The 18,870-nt window shown below is 47.7% G+C and overlaps 2 protein-coding genes across 2 annotated transcripts in view; one reads left to right on the top strand and one right to left on the bottom strand.

Moving 5' to 3' along the window:
- The window catches only part of Heatr4 (HEAT repeat containing 4), a 35,188-nt gene that overhangs the window by 11,010 nt on the left and 5,308 nt on the right, over positions 1-18,870 (top strand). Inside the window, 13 exon segments of the mRNA XM_051148325.1 lie at positions 1,384-1,587; positions 3,304-3,447; positions 4,742-4,744; positions 6,458-6,616; positions 8,070-8,230; positions 8,957-9,061; positions 10,944-11,062; positions 11,649-11,829; positions 12,529-12,598; positions 13,639-13,828; positions 14,628-14,706; positions 14,946-15,105; positions 16,535-16,590. Coding sequence (XP_051004282.1) covers positions 1,384-1,587; positions 3,304-3,447; positions 4,742-4,744; positions 6,458-6,616; positions 8,070-8,230; positions 8,957-9,061; positions 10,944-11,062; positions 11,649-11,829; positions 12,529-12,598; positions 13,639-13,828; positions 14,628-14,706; positions 14,946-15,105; positions 16,535-16,590 — 1,631 coding nt within the window.
- Riox1 (ribosomal oxygenase 1) lies at positions 16,720-18,532 on the bottom strand. Its single transcript, XM_051148869.1, has one exon. It carries the CDS (start codon positions 18,514-18,516, stop codon positions 16,723-16,725), a length of 1,794 nt encoding a protein of 597 aa, XP_051004826.1. The 5' UTR covers positions 18,517-18,532; the 3' UTR covers positions 16,720-16,722.

Raw genomic sequence — 18,870 nt, 5'->3', positions numbered from 1 at the left:
ACTGTCAGACGGTGGTACTTGCTACCAGTTAGAATCTGATGTTATTTATGTGTAAATATATATGGGTAATTACTAGTAAGATGGGTGTACTCAGTGCTTCCACAGGAAACTCATCAGACTTTCCACTCACCTGGGCCTGCGCTGGCTCTACCCATCCCACCCACTCAGCTCCTCCTGGCCTCAGGCCCTAGGGCCCTTGATTTTTTTTTTTTTTTTTTTTTTTTTTTTTTTTTTCCTTTTCTTTTCGACATGTCTCTGTGTGGTGCTGTGTGTTCATGCACGGAGTCTTCCTCGCTTCCTCTCGTTCTTATCCATTGAGCTGCGGTCTCTCAATTGAGCCCAGATGTCACTGGAAGAGTTGTCTTTCAAGTGGTTAAACTTTAGGCAGGCAGCCACACCTGCTCAGCTTTTATCTGGGACTAGGGGTTCAGAATTCTGGTTCTCATAGATAGATAGATAGATAGATAGATAGATAGATAGATAGATAGATAGATAGCACTTTACCCACTAAGACATTTCCCTGACTCCTCCTCTTCCTCCTCCTCTTCCTCCTCCTCTTCCTTCTTGTATGTCATTCCTGCCGGGCGTGGTGGCGCACGCCTGTAGTCCCAGCACTCGGGAGGCACAGGCAGATGGATCTCTGTGAGTTTGAGGCCAGCCTGGTCTACAAAGCAAGTCCAGGACAGCCAAGGCTACACAGAGAAACTCTATCTTGAAAAACCAAAAAAAAAAAAAAAAAAAAAGGTATATCATTCTTTATTCCATAAGGCAAACGTGATCAAGTAATGAGCTTCTAAAACAAAATGTGCCCACCTTCTAAGAAACTGGTCTCTAAATGCTCTGATTCTTTGTACTATCACTATTCAAATGGGCTGAGGTGGAACATATAGCTGGGTGTCTTCCTCACTGTTCTATTGTTGCAAAGAGACACCACAACCATGGCAACTCTTATGAAAGAAAGCATTCCATTGGAGGCTTGCTTACAGTTTCTGAAGCTTAGTCTATTACCATAATGGCAGAGAACAAGGCAACAAGCATGGTGGGGACACAGTAGTTAAGAGCTACATCCTGGGTCATATGTTGAGGGGTGGGGGATGGATGGATGGACAGATGAACAGAGAAACTGGGCCTAGTTTGGGCTTTTTAAACCTCAAAGACTTCCTTCAACATGGTCACACCTACTTTTAACAAGGACCTACTTCCTAATCCCTCTAATCCTTTCAAACAGTGCCATCCCCCTGGTGACTAAGCATGCAAAAATATGAGCCTGTGGGGGGCATTCTTACTCAAGCCATCACACTGGGTATAGCATTTACAAGCATGTACAAGTCCCCATGTTTCATAGTCAGGCAGTCAGGTAATACCAGACTCTTCACTGCACAGCTTGTAAGCTCAAGAAAGGAGGCCAGCGTTGGACTGCACTGCCCACCGAGGTCAAGGGCCTGCTGCTGCAGGTGGGTGAGGAGGACAAGTCTGCCAAGACTAGGAGACAGAAGAAGCAAGTCCCACCCCTGAAGGAGTACGTGACTTGGGAGCTTGAGGTGCTGAGGAAGATGCTGCAGGAATGGAAGACTGCCTGGGCACTCAGTGAGTGATGGAAGGCCCTGAGACAGTGGCCATTTCTGAGGATGTGTTTCCCAGTCTGGAGAGTTCAGCCCTCTCTTGTAAAATGTAAAAGGCTGGTTGCTCTATTAAGGGGTCTGGGTAAGAGCCTTCCATTCAGCAGGTGTTAAGTGAACACTGTTTACATCTACACTGGATTCATTCTGCGTCTATGGGAACTCACTATGTTTTTGTAGGAAGCAGTCTGTTGTGTGCTAGCATTGTCTCAGTGGGATTTTCCTAAAAGGCATCGAGCCCTGGACATCCAGGAACAGAGCTTTTTATACTTTTTTTTTTCTTGTTTGTCTCCCATATAGGGTGGCTTACCTTCAGAATGGATGGGTGCTTTAGATTCCTGGGCAGTCAGACTGAATAAAACTGAGGTGGAAAGGGAGGGAAGGAAGAGGGCTTATGGGAGAGATGGGGTGGAGCTGCACCACTGACTGACCAGCCCACATGGCCACTTCCTGTTTTTTCTTTTCTTTGGCTCTTGGAAGCCCCTACCACAACCACATTGAGAAAACTTCACAGGCAAAAGCTCCCCCCCACCCCCACCCCCACAGGGTTTCTCTGTGTAGTTTTGCCTGTCCTGAGCTCGCTTTGTAAACAAGGTTGGTCTTGGAAACACACTGATCTGCCTGCCTCTGCCTTCCGAGTGCTGGGGTTATAGGTGTGCACCACCTCAGGCTAAAAGCTCTGTCTTTCTGAATCATGATGGATAAATGATTCATGTCAGATGACACTGGCCAGGCATTAGCTGTGCAGGTATCAAAAGAAACTGCAGCCAGGCATGGTGGCCCATGCCTTTAATCCCAGCACTTGGGAGGCAGAGGCAGGTGGATCTCTGTGAGTTCAAGGCCAGCCTAGTCTACAAAGTGAATCTAGGACAGCCCAGGCCACACAAGAGAAACCGCCTCGAGAAAACATAAAAAAAAAAAAAAAAAAAAAAAAAAAAAAAATTGCAGTTGGCCATACAACAAACTCAGTTGTGCAAATAAGGCTGTCATAGACCTGCTTTCCTTCAGAGAACTTTAAGTGGAAGGCTGAATTCCTCAACCAACTGAGAGCCTCAACCCTCACCCTGCTTGTTTTCTTTTTGTGACGGGAGTCTTACTATGTAGCCTAGACTGGTCTTGAACTCATGAGTTTGTAATCTTCCTATTTTAGACTTACTGACACTCTGTAACTGTGTGCCACCATAACCAGTCAAACACTGTATTTTATTCCCCATTTATTTTCCATGAAAAGTTACTTAAGCAGCCAGGCATGGTGGCACATACCTTTAATCCCAGCACTTGGGAGGCAGAGGCTGGTGGATCTCTGTGAGTTCGAGGCCAGCCTAGTCTACAAAGCAAGTCCAGGACAGCCAAGGCTAACAGAGAAAAACCCTGACTCAGGGGGAAAAAGAAAGAGAGAGAGAGAGAGAGAGAGAGAGAGAGAGAGAGAGAGAGAGAGAGAGAAAAGAAAAGCTATTTAAGCAAAGAGTAATAGTATGTAAGATGAGATTAGGAGCAACTACCTGAGAAGTGTGTGAGTCATCAGAGAAATAACTTGCCAAAGAAAGCCTGTCTGAATTCCTTATTCTGAGCTAAAGAGTTCTTGCATTGTCCTAGGGAAAGGGACCATCTTGTCTGCCCGTTTACTGTCCAACATCTAACCCTGACCAGGTAGGTCTTTTTCATTTTCCTTCCTATGACATAGTTATTGAATGGCATCATGAGACAGTGGAGAACTTACTACGGGGCATAGTCAGCATGTATGATGACACAAGGATCCAGGCCATCGTCACATGTGCTACTGCTGCTTTACAACGGCCCCGGACTGCCACCAACCAGCAGGACACAGGTGAGACCTGGAACTCAGCTGCTTGGGAACATTTGAACTGAGGGGATGAGGCCTTAGCGATTACCTGAGCTCATTTTCCAAACGTAGAGACCAAGGCCAAGAGCGTGCCTGCACAGCTCATCTCAGAGGATGACAATGGAGCTCCTGGGTCCTAGTTCAGTGCTCTGGTGTTGAGCTCAGGGCCTCTGGCAGGCTGAGCAGGCAGTCTACCCCCAAGGGCTTTTTGTAATATACTCATCCCATTTGTCTGCTCAGTGGATTGCAATGAAGTCTACTTCTTCCCACAGTGAAATCTCATAAGAGTAAAAAACCTAATGGCTGGGCACTGGAGAGATGGCTCAATGGTTATGGCCAATGGCTGTTCTTACAGAAGACCCAGGTTCTGTTCCCAGCACCCATATGACAGCTTACAACTCCTGTTCTAGGGGGTCTGATACCCTCTTCTGTCCTCTCCTGGCATCAGGCACACACGTGCTACATGTACATACATTCAAACACTCCTAAGAGATAATATAAGGACTGAGAGAGTAAGTCAGTGGTGGAATGCTGGCCTGGCGTGCACAAAGCCGCAGGTTTAAACCTCAAGCAAAGAAAGGAAGGGAAAGGGGTTTAAAATTTTACATAAATCAATCAGATACTTTATATCTTAAAAATGAATTAAGAGTTCTTCCTTTTTTGGGGGGGGGGGGCAGATGGTTTATAATCTTTTAGGGAAAATAACTAGGAGTTAACAGGTTGAGGCAACTTGCTCCTTCTCTGAGCTGGAGGAATCCTAGGCTCACTCTATCCTCAGACCTACAATTGGACAGTAACTGCCTGCCTGCACTTGTGCTATCCCTGCAGCCTAGGGCAAGGACAGGCTTTACCTCTTCCAACTTGTCAGGCTTTTAAAGGTTCATCCACTTACTTCCCTTTTATTGGTTTCTAGACCTGGGCATTTCCCCAAATGTTGCTGTCTGGTGGCACTGGGCACAAACCTTCATGCATGCTGGCCAAGCCCTCTACCAACAAACCCGCTTGCCTGGCCTCCTCCACGGTTTCCAGGTTTGCGGCTCCCTCTGCTGGAAAGCTTTGTCCTCACCCGATCAACCTCCCGATCAACCTTCAATCTATAGCAGACAATTCACATACTTTGTTATTTTTTTCTTCTTTCTTTGAGCAATGGATATTATTATAGCCTCATGCCCAAAGCTACACAGAGTCTTTATCACTTGATGAGGATATGTTCTGAGAGATGTGCCGTTATACAATTTCACCACAGTACCTACATGAGAAACACTTTACCTGAATAAAGACAGTTCGTGTTACTAGGAGACACATTTTATGGGACTGCTGTGGTATATGGCATCATAGGGCACATGACTGTACATACAAGAACACGTTTGTCCTTTGAATAGTAACCCCTTTACAGGTCCTGCACATCTAGATTTCAACCTCATTACTTACCCAAAGAAAATAACATTATTTTTTAAAATACTCAACACAATTCTATTTGCTCACTTAAAATGCACACGTTCCCACCTACATCCCTTGACTGAAATGCTTGGGACAAGAGGAAAACTGAGTTATTTCCAGAGTTAGGAATATTTGAATATACATGAATTATCGTAGAGATGAGTCTAAATGTGAAAGTTATTTGCACTTCACGTGTCTTTTATGTAGGTAGCCAAAAGGTAACTTCATACAACTGTGTCTAGCTTTTTATTGAACCTGTCACATGAGGACAGATGTGACTGTCCCACCTGTGGTGTCATGTCTATATTTTGGAGCATTTGGAGTATTTCAGATCTTGGGTTTGGAGATCAGGAGTCTTCAACTAACATGTTCTGAAGAGATGGCATATAGCCTACAACCTCAATTGTAAAAAAATGTGGAAATATAGATAGATAATTCTAGGTATATAGATATAGATATGCCTATGATTCTAGCACTTGCATGATAGAGGCAGAAAGATCAGGAGGTAGCTTGGGCTATGAGACCCTTAAAAACAAAACAAAATGAAAGAACAAAATCAGAGTCACAGCTCTGCTGTTTCTTGGGAAGATACTTGTGGGCAAAGAAGTAACAACCCTTTCTCCTTCCGCTTAAGAATTTAAACGTCAGCTAAGTGCCCATTTCTCCCCTGAGCTTCTGTTTTGTTTTCACTGGTAGTGCTGGAGATTTAACCCAGCACCTTGTGCCTTCAAAGCCGGTGCTCTATAACAGAGTTAAAATGTTTTCCTGTGTTCACAGGCAAAATTTCTTATGACAAAAATTAATCCACAGCTGATAAATCACACCAGAGCTGGAAAGAACTATATAAATGGAAGATAAAGCTCCTGATCAACACTATGCTTTGCGCCCCCCGGATGCCTTACTGCATGCATGCATCCATGGCCCTAGGCTGAACACATCATAGTCATGAAACATAAGCCTGCAGAGCGAATGTGATGGAATGCTACACAGACCCATGAACTCCAGACAGGGCCTACACGGCTCAGTGGTTAGGGGCACTGGCTGTTCTTCCAGAGGAGCTAGGTTTGATTCCCAGCACCTACAAGGCAGAGGACCCAAAGCCCTTGCTTGTCTCTACAGGCACTGCATGCATGTGGTGTATGATATACACACAGACAAAACACCTAAAATAAAAACAAAGGTTAAGAAAAACACTTTCCCAAATTTAAAAAAGAACCTCAGCCAAAAGGAATGCCTGCCACTGCTGCCCTGACAAGCGTGTGCTTCTCCCACCCTCCTCAAGTACAGTGCTCAGAGCGAGTACCAGTGTTTACAGTTAACGCTAAAAGACCGCCTGTTGGATTAGAGGGATGCCTCCTTGGGCACAAACTCAACCAGAGTTGAAATACTGAATTAGACGATGTGCAAACGGCAAAACATTACATAAATACCATTTCTCTTATAGAGTAATGGGCTGGTTTGGATACTATGACTAATGGTGGAGGTTGCTATAACTGGCTGGCTTCAGTACCAGAGAAGCAAAGGACTGGTACCCCTTTTTTGACTGCAGGACCAGAACCAATTGCGGATTTGCCGGAAGTCCTACGGCCTCCTCTAGAGGCTGCCCTGTCTGACGTGAATCCCAACGTGCGGATGGCAGCAGCCATATGCCAGTATGCCATACAGTCACATAACCCCACTGCCCGGGACATCCTGCAGACAGCCCTTGTGAAGGGTGAGTAGCTCCCTGCCACTTCTGACCTGGGATCCTGGGGTGCAGACTGCCTCACTATCAGCTTTCCCAGTCTGTTCCTTTTCACTGTAAGGCTGTGTGAGTCTCAGTTAGGCACAGGGAGACTTTTACAAAGCAAGTGCCACGAACCAGTACCTGGTGTAAGCTTTCACAGATGGAGTCTACAAACCATGACCTAAAGTGGGTGAAACGTGACAATTAAATGCCCCATTTCCTCCTCTGTGTGGAAATTATAATTAAAAGATGAACCTGAAGGAGGAAGAATGATTACTAGAGCTTAGTGGTGGGGAGCGGCAAAGTGGGTAGACACTGTACCCACGCTTTGAAGCAGCGCTTGAACCCTGTTAATAACACAGCGAATGCATGCTAACCAATGACTTTCAGGCTAGCCTTCCAGCTCAACGGTAGTACTGAGCCCACCCAGCACATTAAGACATTTTGGTCCTGAGTACCAAAAAATAAATACAATGTCCTCCTATATAACATTTTATTGTTGAAAAGATAACAATACTAAATATACTTTGTAAGGTTTTTTTTTTTTTTTAATCACCCCCTGCTCATCATGCTTCCTGTTTCTGCACAGTAGCATCTAGGCCTCAGCATGTTGGAACTGGCAAAGCTGCCAGGCGCGAGGCCTTGGCCTGACTTGAGATGAGCTGCTTCTTGCCTTAGCATGGGAAAACTGGCTAACTAGTGTGGCCTTCTATAAATCAACAATCCACTGCCTAGTTCATCTGGTTTAGGAAGAGATTCCACCTAGCCCCCTGTAGCCCTCACAGTCTCCATAGAAACAAAGAGCTGTGTTTCTTAGCTCGATCTCAAGTGTTACCCAAGAAGAGCTTTCATTTTCAGTCAAGCCTCACGGCATACACCTTAATTCTGGCACTTGAAAGGTCTCGAGGCTGGGGTGTCAGAATTCAAGGTCAGAGCCGGGCCAGTGGCGCACACCTTTAATCCTAGCATGCAGGAGGCAGAAGCAGGCGTATCTGTGAGTTTGAGGCCAGCCTGGTCTACAGAGTGAGTTCCATGATAGCCAGGGCTACACAGAGAAACCCTGTCTTAAAAAAAGAAGTCAAGGTCAGGACTAGGGCTCTAGCTTGATGGTGTAGGGCTTTCCCTCATATGTTCTAAGCCCTGGATTCTATCCCCAGTAATGCCACAATTTCCCCGCCCCCCAAAAAAAAAGTTCAAGGTCATCGCTACACAGTGGGCTTAAGGCTAGCCTGGACCAAATGAAATCCTATCTCCAAAAAAAATTTTTTTTTCTGTTTTGTTTGTTTTGTTTTAAAACTTTAATATAGTCTACATGGTTGAACTATGGGAGATTTCCAGACTCAGTAGGATAATGGAAAACGAGCCCAGGCAGACATTAGTCACGGGCAACCATTCAAAGGTGGCGCTCTCTGAATGAACAGTGTTTCCACCCACCGGGCAGGTAACAGTGTAGACAGCTGGGCTGCGGCTCAGTGCTTGGCTCTGGAAGGCATTGCCAGCTACCCAGTGATTAAGAGGATCCTCTACCAGCTCTTCAACAAGAAGAACGAGGCCACCGAGGAACAGTCTTATATACTGCTCAACCACCTCAGTGGAAAGACGGTATGTGTCCACGTCAGAGAGGAGGCGGTGAGGTCCTGGGGCACAGCCATGGGTGCACACAAGGCAAGAATGCAGGGGCCGAGGAGGAGGGCAGGCACAGGCCAAGCGCACCAAGTCTGTGTAAAACTGGACATGGAGAGCTGCACAGGGAGGTGTGAGAAGCCGGCCGAGCCGTGCCGTGAGACCCACTTCTCACTGAGGACCTCACAACCCCACTTACTACTTCAGGTGGCAACGCTGACACACAGCCTGGGAAACACACGGACCATTCTGGGGACTGAAAACGGGGAGGGAGGCCCTCATTCTCTGCAAAGATTATTGGCTCTGTATTGTCTTTTCTGGTTTACAACTCGAGACAGAGCACTTGGGTAGAGGAGGGCTCCATCTCTTATAAGCCCGCCCTGTCCCTTAATAGGAATGGTATCTTGTGACCGTGGGGCATTTACTCTGCTGAGTGCCATGTCAGGATTTAATTTCTTCAAGATTCTAGTGCATCTAAGAGTGAGTGAGACGGGCTGGAGAGATGGCTCAGGGGTTAAGAGCACTGTCTGCTCTTCCAGAGGTCCTGAGTTCAATTCCCACATGATGGCTCGCATGAGATCTGGTGCCCTATTCTGGCAGGCAGGTGTACATGCAGGCAGAGCACTGTATACATAATAAATAAATAAATCTTAAAAAAAAAAAAAAAAAAAAGAGACTATCCATACAAGTCTTCTTTTTCCTCAGACCCTAATCCACACGTTGCTTGCTGTGGAGCTGAACAGCAGGCAATGGAAGGACCGCATCATGGCCTGCCGAGCTTTCTCTCGGATCAGCGGAAATATCTGCATAGTAAGTCCTCTGCTTCCAGAAAGCTTGGCGAGGCTGGCCTGGAGTCTTCCTACTTCTTGCTTCTATCTCGTATCTAAAGATACGTGGACTATCTTTAAGTATTATGTACTTCTCTGACTTTATGCCAGTGCTTCTTGGTGGGGTGGCAATCTACAAGCTGACAAAGGCACTATCAAATACATACACAAACCAAGAGAAAGAGCTTAGAAACTCTCTAGGAACTGGACATGTTTCAGTGTCAGTAGACACGATAGGAGTATCAGTGAATGATGTATTCCCTCCTCACCAGACACTGAACATTGACCCTTGATTGGCTTGAGAAGCGGCCTGAGAAGACCCAACAGTTCAACTAAACAAGTGCGTATTGGTTCTCTGAACATTCAGCACATGTATACAAAAGCATGGCCCCTGCTTCAGAAACCAATGGCATTGCAACTGGAGCAACAAGACTAACAATACAAATGACTTGATGTCAACCCATCCCATGGCCATCCCATGGTCATCCCACAGCCATCCCGTAGTCTCCACTACGTGCGTGGACTCAAGAGTAGTGCAAACAAAGCACTTCATTTTTAATATTAAAGCAAGCAAAACATGAGGTACCGTTTACAGTTAGCTTAAGCAAATATAGCACAGTGAGGGAGCACACCGGTGTGATTTCTCCTCATCTGTGGCTCTGTGAAAAGAGCCTTCCCGGGCCTTTGCTTTTCCCACAGAGACAATGTGGACATACCAGTGCATTCCCTCATGCCCTTGCTTTCAAGGGCATTCACTTATCGGTTTATGCAATTCTCTCTAGAAAGCCACCTTGTGGGAGGAACATTCCACACCCTGCCCCGTCCACAGTTCACATCTTCCTTACTCTGGCTCCCACGCATTGAGAGCAGAGGGAAGGTGCTCTCCTGAAACTTTCAGGAGCCTAGTGAGTACAGAGCATAAGTGGCTGAACAATTTGGCTACAACTGAAGAAGGCATTCCGAGAGGGGAAACCTGGACCTCTTTTTACTGTTCTACTCTAATCACTAGCTGTTGGAGTGGAACGGGTCCTTCCTTCCTTTGTGCTGCTCCATCCCTTTATCACACTGGGTACTGTCAGTGCAGTGCATCACAGGCTATCTCTGCAGAAGCTGGCCCCTCCATTCTTTAACCCTCACACGTTGTTAAAGCAAGCACACAATCTGGCCATTCCGCAGAATAACCCGAAGAGTCTGAGAACAGGCTAATTGTTTCCTGCTGCTAAGACCCTAGCTGTGGACAAGGTACAGATGATGAGGAAGGACTTCAGTGTGCCCGAGTTGTTTCATTCATCAGTAAGCAAGCCATTCCTGTCCATCCCCTCTACACTGGTAGGCATTATGCAGGCATTAGTGGATCAGAGAGACTATCTCTTCTCTTGGAAACAAAAGCAGCGGTTAAGACACTATAGGGTTTCCTATGCTTATGAGTACCTGGTACCATACACACACATAGTTACACCATCATCAACTACAACTGTAACAATGCTTTCCCTTCCCTATGGGAGAGAAGTACCCGCCTAGGGTGACTAACTGCCCTGGTACAGGGCATGGACTTTCGGTACTAAAGCCAGAAAAGTCTCAAGCAATGTGGGGTGAAGAGGCTACACTTCCAAATCTCTCACACCCATTATGTCGGCTCCAAAATGTTGTAAGAGTTTTAGAGATGGGTTTGGGGAAGACCTGGATTTGAGACCAGGTGTAAGCCACTTACCAGATTATCCTTGGGCAAGGCGATCAAAGCCTCTATTGGGTCACCTGGACGTAGAGAAGCCATCTGCCCAACTGTATGGAGAGATAAAAAGATAGGGAAAGAAAACCTGGTATCAAGTACAAAATGTATTAGCCAATTATCATCCTATTTATAGGATATGAAACAAAAAATAATCGAGCTGATGTGGAACGACTGGAACAAGGAAGTAAGGCAAGCAGCCGCCAGGGCACTGGGGCAAATGAACCTTGGGAAAGAGGTACATGACATGATCAGGTAAGACCCAGCCACCATGAGCTTACAAGTGCCTGGGTGATCTGGGATCTGGCCAGCATCTGTCGCGCTCCCTGTATGATGACCAGCACTGCACTAGGTCCTACTGCAAAAAGTACTCAATTAGAACAATGGCATATACCTAACTGCTGCAGAAAATGGGATATTTAATGTAGGCTAGAGGAGTGAGGCCAAGTTTCATGAAAACGCAGGCAATCCAGGCTGGGAGACAGCTGCCGAAATGAGCGCTGTATTTAAGTTGATTGTTGGAGGTACAAGCTGACATTTTTGTTTGTTCAATACACCTCAATGTCCACAACATGCTAGGTAATAAGGGTTCAAGAAAATAAGACACCTAAGCTGGGAAGTGGTGGTGCACACCTTTAATCCCAGCACTTGGGAGGCAGATCTTTGAGTTTGAGGCCAGCCTGGTCTACAGAGCGAGTTCCAGGACAGCCAGGGCTGACTAGGAGAGGGTATGGCTACATGACCAGGCTCACAAAGCTAGAATTCTACCCTGAGGGCATGGTAGAAGGGAACAAGGCACAGACAGGTTTGAGGGATGTATAAGCCACACCGTGTTTTACAGGGTTAAGCTGAGTGAGGGAAATATCCAGGAGCGGATCGAGGCCCTCTCCCTGATCGGTACGCTCAAGCTCATGACAGCCAAGCTCCTCCCGAGCTTCCTGGGCTGCTTCTCTAATGAGTTCATAGCAATACGACAGGCAGCCTGCTTGGCAGCAGGTGCTCTGCAGATCCGCGACCAGATGGTAAGTCAAGGAAGCATGCTGGCATCTTACCCGATGGACCTCAGGAGTGCTCCGCGATCTCTGCGGTGTATGGTACACTCACTAATCTGTGGGAACATGGGTGAGCAGCCAGCCAGGAAGGTGAGGGAGACGTAGGCCACAGCACCATTCAGTAAGGAGCACCTAGCTCCTCGTGAGCCCAAACTTCAAGATGGGGCATGCTACCCTCTCGTTTCTGTTCTCAGCTCAGCTAACTAGCTTCCGAAGACCTGGCCGCTGACAGGCTCTAAGGTTAATGATAAAGAATGGAGTTTATACTCCCTCATTATTAGGGAGAAACTGGACACAGGCATTCAAAAATATCTAAGTGAAGCATGAGGTAATCCTTGCACTTGGGAGATAAGCAAAAGGCAGGAGGGTCAAGAATTTGAGGCGAGGCTGAAGAAATGGCTCAGTAGTTAAGAGCACTGACTATTCCTCCAGAGAACTAGGTTTGATTCCTAGCACACATAGAAACCCTGTTTCGGGGGGTGGAGGGTGGGGGGGAATCAGTTATTTATTATTCAGGCTGATACTTGAGGATGTAGCTCATTTGTCACTAGAATTGACAGGTGACTGTTTTTCCGATTAAAGTGTCCCTAGAAATAAGTGGGGGTCCCTGTTTCTGGTCCATTCTTATTCTTGTTTTTCCCACTCGACTTTTCCCCTTGCCAACTGCAGGTGCTTGAATGGCTCTTGACACTGATGCACAGAGATCCTTACTGGAAAATCAAGGCTTTTGCCATTCGAGGTATTTCAGAAATAATAGCTGCCAGCCCTAGACTTGAAATCCCTTCTCCTTGCTAATACAGCTGATACCCAGAAACTCTAGTAAGCAGCTAGAGTAAAGTGGAAGGAATTATCTTAGCCTCTCAGAAGTCTATGGGCTGAGAAAGAAAAAACTGATTTTCTTTTAAACTTCTAGGTTAAGTCTCCTAAGTCTAGGTCTATTTAAAGTTGTTAAGCAAAGAACAGAATGAAATGTCTTGTAGGTATCTACTGTGGGCTACACCTTGCTTCCCCTGGAGAGTCCAACAATAGCACTTGGCCAGAGTCAAACCAGGTTCAAGACAGCTGCAGAGCTTAAACCTTGCTCAATTTTCCAGGTTTCCTTCCTAGGACTTCTGCGCTGTGTCTCCTTCCTAGGACGTGTGCGCTACGTCTCCTTCCTAGGACCTGTGCGCTGTGTCTCCTTCCTAGGATCTGTGCACTGCGTCTCCTTCCTAGGACCTGTGCACTGCGTCTCCTTTTGAAATGATCTTTGGTAGACACCTAGCAGAACCAGACCTAGTCAAACCGGACAAATAATTGTGCCTTCCTCCCACATCTGAACTGCACTGCTCTTCCCGGCTGTTATCTCTCTAATTCCTGAATCAGCACACTCGTCTGTTTACATGCCAATAGGCAAGGGCAGGATGAAACTCGACCCTCTTGGGAGTCCTTTGGAAGAAATATCCCAATGCAGAGCCAGGCATATCAGTGCACATCTGTAATCCCAGCCCTCAGGAGGCAAAGGCAGGAGGATCACTATAAATGTTGAGGCCAGGCAGGGCTACATAGCAAGACCCTGCCCCAAAGCTAGGCGTCAAACCTTATCCATCATAACCAAAGCTTTGCTAGCTCTCCTTTCTAAATTTCACTACTTAAAAATACTTTTTTCATTTTACTCCTAATGATGATTAACTGCCATCCCCAAGATACTGTCTGCAATACTCAAATTCCCTCTGTATGCTAGGATACAGTCAACTCAGTTCAGTGACAGTGGACACACTTGCCCTGTCACCTTTACAGCTTTGGGACAGATTGGACAGGCGAGTCCCCAGCTGACAGATCTTCTGCTCTGGGCTATCCACTATGAAGAATCACCAGGGGTACGACTGGAAGCTTGCCGTAGCATCCTGGCCCTCAAGCTTCAAGGGAATCGGATCAGGGACACCTTTTTAGATGTGCTGCTCCTGGAAAACCACGAGGCTGTTCTTAAGTAAGCACCAGCCCTCTTGTTTCTGTTATGACCTCCTAGACTGCCAATTCTTCAATCCTTGACCACTAAGTATGCTCTGCCTTTCCAGGCTCCCTCCCATTTGCCTACTTAGCTAAGTGGGTAACAGAAAATCCGGCCGTAATTAGAGCATCACCTCTCTCATAGTTCGTGCGTATTGTTGTTCTTCCAGAAAGTTTTAAGCTATTCATATATTCAACATTTATCCTGTACTTATCACTAAAGTCAATGATACCAGGGTTTCAGTGCAGTCGCTATGTGAGCCCAGAGGAGGCACTTATCCATGCTCTCAGTACTGTGCCTCCCCCAGCCCACTTTGTCTCAATCCTACAATGCAAATGAAAGTCTACATTATAGCCGGGCGTGGTGGCACACGTCTTTAATCCCAGCACTTGGGAGGCAGAGGCAGGTGGATCGCTGTGAGTTCGAGGCCAGCCTGGTCTACAAAGTGAGTCCAGGATGGCCAAGGCTACACAGAGAAACCTTAAAAAACCAAAAAAAAAAAAAAAAAAAAAAAAGTCTACATTATAAGGGCTGTGGTGACAAATAGTGAAATGACATTTGATACCTTCATAAAGGTGTTTAGTAGATAGTAATTGTCACTGCTGTCACATATATCATCTCTGGAACTGCACAACAGCTCTGTAAATTCTCACATCATTTCCACAGTTAAACTGCTGGTAAATGGTGTTTAGGATTTCTGCCTAATTCCAAATCCTACATTGTTTACTACTATGCTTTCTTTTTAGGATGGGGTCGAACAATCTTTCCTTTCTTTCAGGGAAATTTACCAGGCAATGACGGAACTGAACTTAGAAAATGAAGGAAATCAAGAAATGATTCAGGAGATCAAGAACAAGGTAAATAAGCACAAGCTGTTTCCGAGAGGAAATCCAGGGCTTTTTATGCAGTTCTTTGAGACAGTTTCCCCATGTAGTTCAAAACTACCTCCAAGTTAGGATCTTCCTGCCTCGGCCTCCCAAATGCCATGACTAACAAGCAAGTAATAACCATACTTGGCATAACCGAATTACTTTAACGCTTCTTCCTCCCTAATACAGTTGGTTGCTTGCTTTTTTCATTTTTTTCCCCCCCTTAGATTCAAACACTAAACCAAAAGGACTTGCTGTTGGAGAAAGTAATAAAGATGGAAGCGACCATAGTAAAGATGAAGGAAAAGGCGAGGCGGGTCTACTCACAGCCCACAGAGGGCCAAAAACCACTGGAGCTCGAAACTTTTCTTAAAGAAATTTTTGACAGTAGGTTTCTTGGGAGTGAACCCATCCCTTGACTCTTCTCCCAAGACTATCTCGGGACCTAGACACTGGGGGGCTTCACAGGGAGCCGTGTATGACTTAAGTCAGGGAGGCTGCTGTTTTCTTTCTTGGTTTCCATCCATCTGCAACTGTGTGGAATTTAAAAGGTAGCTGTCTGAGCTGACTTTAAAAGGATATACTAGAAAAGCACATCTTTATAAAAATAACTACTATGCATACTTGATTAAGCACCCCAAAAGTCCTTACACATTTAAATTTTACATTGGTCACATCTGGAAAGCGGGGCTGGAAAGAGAGCAATCATTTTATGTTTTAACTTTATGGGGAGGGGGGGGGAATCCCTTTCTAAACGTTCTCAACCTTAAGAACTGAGCCTATCCGTTATGACGGTAGGATCTTACGAAGCCTAAGCACACTAGGTGCCGAAATCAAAATGTACCGGAATATACTTACAAAGTTGGGTCATTCGGCTAGTTGCCTACCAGGTACCACCCCAAACCCAGGTCTTCTGGTTCCAAGTGCTCTTCATGGTGCACCAGGCTCTCTTCCAGCAATCATGAGAATATGCACTTGCCAGATTTGGGGAAGTTTTGTCCAACTGCCAGGGGGGAAAAGAAATGAGAGTGGAAAGTAACTTGAACACCGGATCTTCCCTGTGGCCACCTTGCAAAACGTTGAGCGACTAAGGCCCATAAAAGCACGACTAGGTGACACAACGCTGCCCCTTTGGGAGCAGTGCTAGTCAGTCACAGGCTTAAAGCAAGCACTGAGCAAGGGCAGTATACACTTCAAGGCTAACTCTGCTGGTGAAGGCGTTTCTGCTGGAACTGTTCTGTTTGGAGTCCAAGCAGCATAACTGGAATGAGTAAATTACCTCCAAAGCTGATGACCCCAACCAGAAGATGCTCCTCTTCTCAGTCAGCGTAACGCTGGCGATGAACCCCAGCATCGCACACGCCCTTGCCCCACCCTAGCTCTCTTCTTTAAAAAGTAAATACACTCCTTTGACATGCTACATGTTGCCTTTCATCTCAGCCATGTTTTCTTTATCTTCTTCCTTGTACCACACTTCTTCAACGCCGCCCACCCCCCCTCCACCCCCCGCAAAAAAAAAAAAAATCTAGGCTTAGAAAAGAGAAATGGTCTTTGGCACTTTTTAATAAATCTAATGTTCATACAAACTTAACACACAGCACACTGACCCCACCCCACCAACTGATTAACAGAGAACTCTAGGAGCAACTTCCATACAAAAATCCCTAGCGCCTCCCACAGATCGGCACAGCCATCGCTACACAATACACGGAGGCCTGCAGGGCACGATGCTGGCGCTGACATGATAGGGATCAAGGTCAAGTCTGCAGAAACGGCTCCTCCCCCCCCCTCAATTTGTATTTACTTTTGTACCTAGGTAAAGCGGTTCTTCGTAGGACGTCTGAGGTCTGTGACACTGAAGAAGTCCTAAAGGTAAACATAACCATACTCACACTTAGAAAGGTAAGAACATGACTTTCTTTTTTTAAAAAAAAAAAAAGACAAAAAAAGCCGTGCCAGTGGTAGTGGAGAGTCATGACTACATCCTTCCCAGCCATCAAGAAACTAACTCAGAACGAGAGGTGTCTTGGTGAGCAGCAACCCCTTATCATACAACATGGTGGCCAAGGAAAGCTGGTCTTCCACACTGTCACAGGGCAGATCCCCGACTCTCACAAACTCTGGGTAGGAGCGAAGCAAGAGTTCCATGGCATCGGCTTGCTGGGGGTAGACTTCCAAGCACTTGGGTTCCTCTAGATGATAAACACGGGAGTTTTCCACCGTGTAGTAAAGGAACAAACGGCCTCCCTCACCCACCAGCCGGGCTATGCCGTCCTGAAGCATATGGACTTCTGTTTCTGTTGTCAACTGGGCTCCCACATTTACGGGTTCTCCAGCCTCCCAGCGAATTGGGAGCCCATGAACACTTAGTGCCCGCTCCCTATCAGTCAACGCAGGGGGCAGAGAATCATGGATGAAGTCTTTGGCTCTCTGGTCAGCCACAGCATCGACAGGAGCGAAGTGTCCCAGGCGTGCAACCAAAACCCGCACCTTTTCCATGAAAGCTGTTCGTCTGGGGTCCTTAGAGTCTGAATGCTGGGCCCCCATGTAATCCATGAAGTCTCGAGGCAGGCCCCTGCGAAACTCCACATTTTCCTCTACTGCTGCCTGCACTGCTAGAGGCACTACAGCCTCCAGGAAGTCGCCCCATGTGTTGCGCTGGTAGGTGGACAAGGTGAGATGCAGAGAGTGGACACCATCCTGACATTCGGCTTGATGAATGAAGCCTCGGGGGAAATAGAGCAGGTCTCCTGGCTCCAGCACCGTTTGCAGTACCGGCTCACCAAGGTCCTCCTGGCTCAAGTTGGGGCTAGATGTCAAGGCCAACTCCTCACTTGTGTCCCGTGGTCGGTAGACACGCCAGAGTTTCCGACCTTCCAACTGCAACACGAAAGCCTCAATGTCGTCATAGTGGGGAGCAAAGCCCTGTGAGTTGGGAGGCGTGAGGTAGACGTTGGAGCCTGCCATGCTTCCAAACTGTTCCTGGAGCACAGCCAAAAACTGCCACACGGTGAGCGAGAAAGCTTGCGGGCAGAGAAGGCGCAAGGAGCAGCCGGCCTGGTACAGGGACCACGCGGCGGCGGGAAGAGCGCGGCCCGGTGGGTTCAAGGTCTCCCGCCGCCCGTCGACGTAGCGAGCGGCATCCAGGTGCTGCCCGAAGTGCACGTCCTCGTAGCGCAGCATGGAGTCCAGGTCGGCGGTAGAGAACAGACCTTCATAATAGCCGTGGTCCTGCCGCCGCACCAGCACCGCCTCCCGCTCCCACAGCCGCCGGTAGAAGTGGTCCGGAGGCAGGGGCGCCAGAAGCCACTCGAAGAGGCGGGCGGCGCGCCTCCGGCTGCTGGGGATGCCGTTCAGCTCCGCCAACACCTGCCGAAGCGGCGAATCCCCGGGCCGCTCCCGGTCATCCACGTGCGGGCCCGGCAGCGGAGCGGGGCTCCCCTGGTCCCGGGACAGTCCGGCTCGCTCCAGCAGGCGGCGCGGCAAGGACGCCAAAGCGGGTCTCGGGTGCACCGGCACTGGCACCGGCACCGGTTCAGCCAACCGCGAGCCCTCCCGCCGCTCTGCGGGCTCCTCCCGCGCGCCCGCGCTCGACTCCACCTTCGAGTCCGAGTCCTCGCTCGGCAGCGCGCGAGCCCTGAGCGCGGCCACGCGGGACGCCGCACTTCTCCGGTGCCTTCGGATCTTCCGGGGCCGCAAGGGTAGGGCTAAGACCGACCCGCCGCGCGGCTGCGGCTGGCGCCGGCGCCTCCCCCGCCCGCGCCTCAGCAGCGCCGCGCTGTTCCGAAGCTCATCCATAGCGGGGCGGTACAGAACACCGGAGAGCAGGCCGACCCGCACTCCGGCAGCCGCGGTGCTTCCTGGGAACGGGGCGTATCCTCCAGCCGGCCCTGGGTAGGCCACGCCTGCCATCCTCCTGGGTCCTACGGCTGGCGGGGTTAGTCAACTTTTTTTTTTTTTTTTTTTTTTTAAATCACGCTGGTGCACACTGGAAAGGCAAAAATTCCCTACCAGATAAAGATTCCATGTAAGAAAACAAGGCACACACACGAAAAAAATAATAAATAAAATAAAATAAATAAATAAAAAAGAAAACAAGGCACGAGGCATTTCAGAAGAAAACAACTTCACCTTTTTTGTCTGTTTTTTGAG

Source organism: Acomys russatus, chromosome 1 (genome assembly GCF_903995435.1).
Source record: "Acomys russatus chromosome 1, mAcoRus1.1, whole genome shotgun sequence".
Lineage (NCBI taxonomy): Eukaryota > Metazoa > Chordata > Mammalia > Rodentia > Muridae > Acomys > Acomys russatus.
Note: the sequence above shows the minus strand (reverse complement) of the source record. Positions and strands in the feature narration are given on the sequence as shown.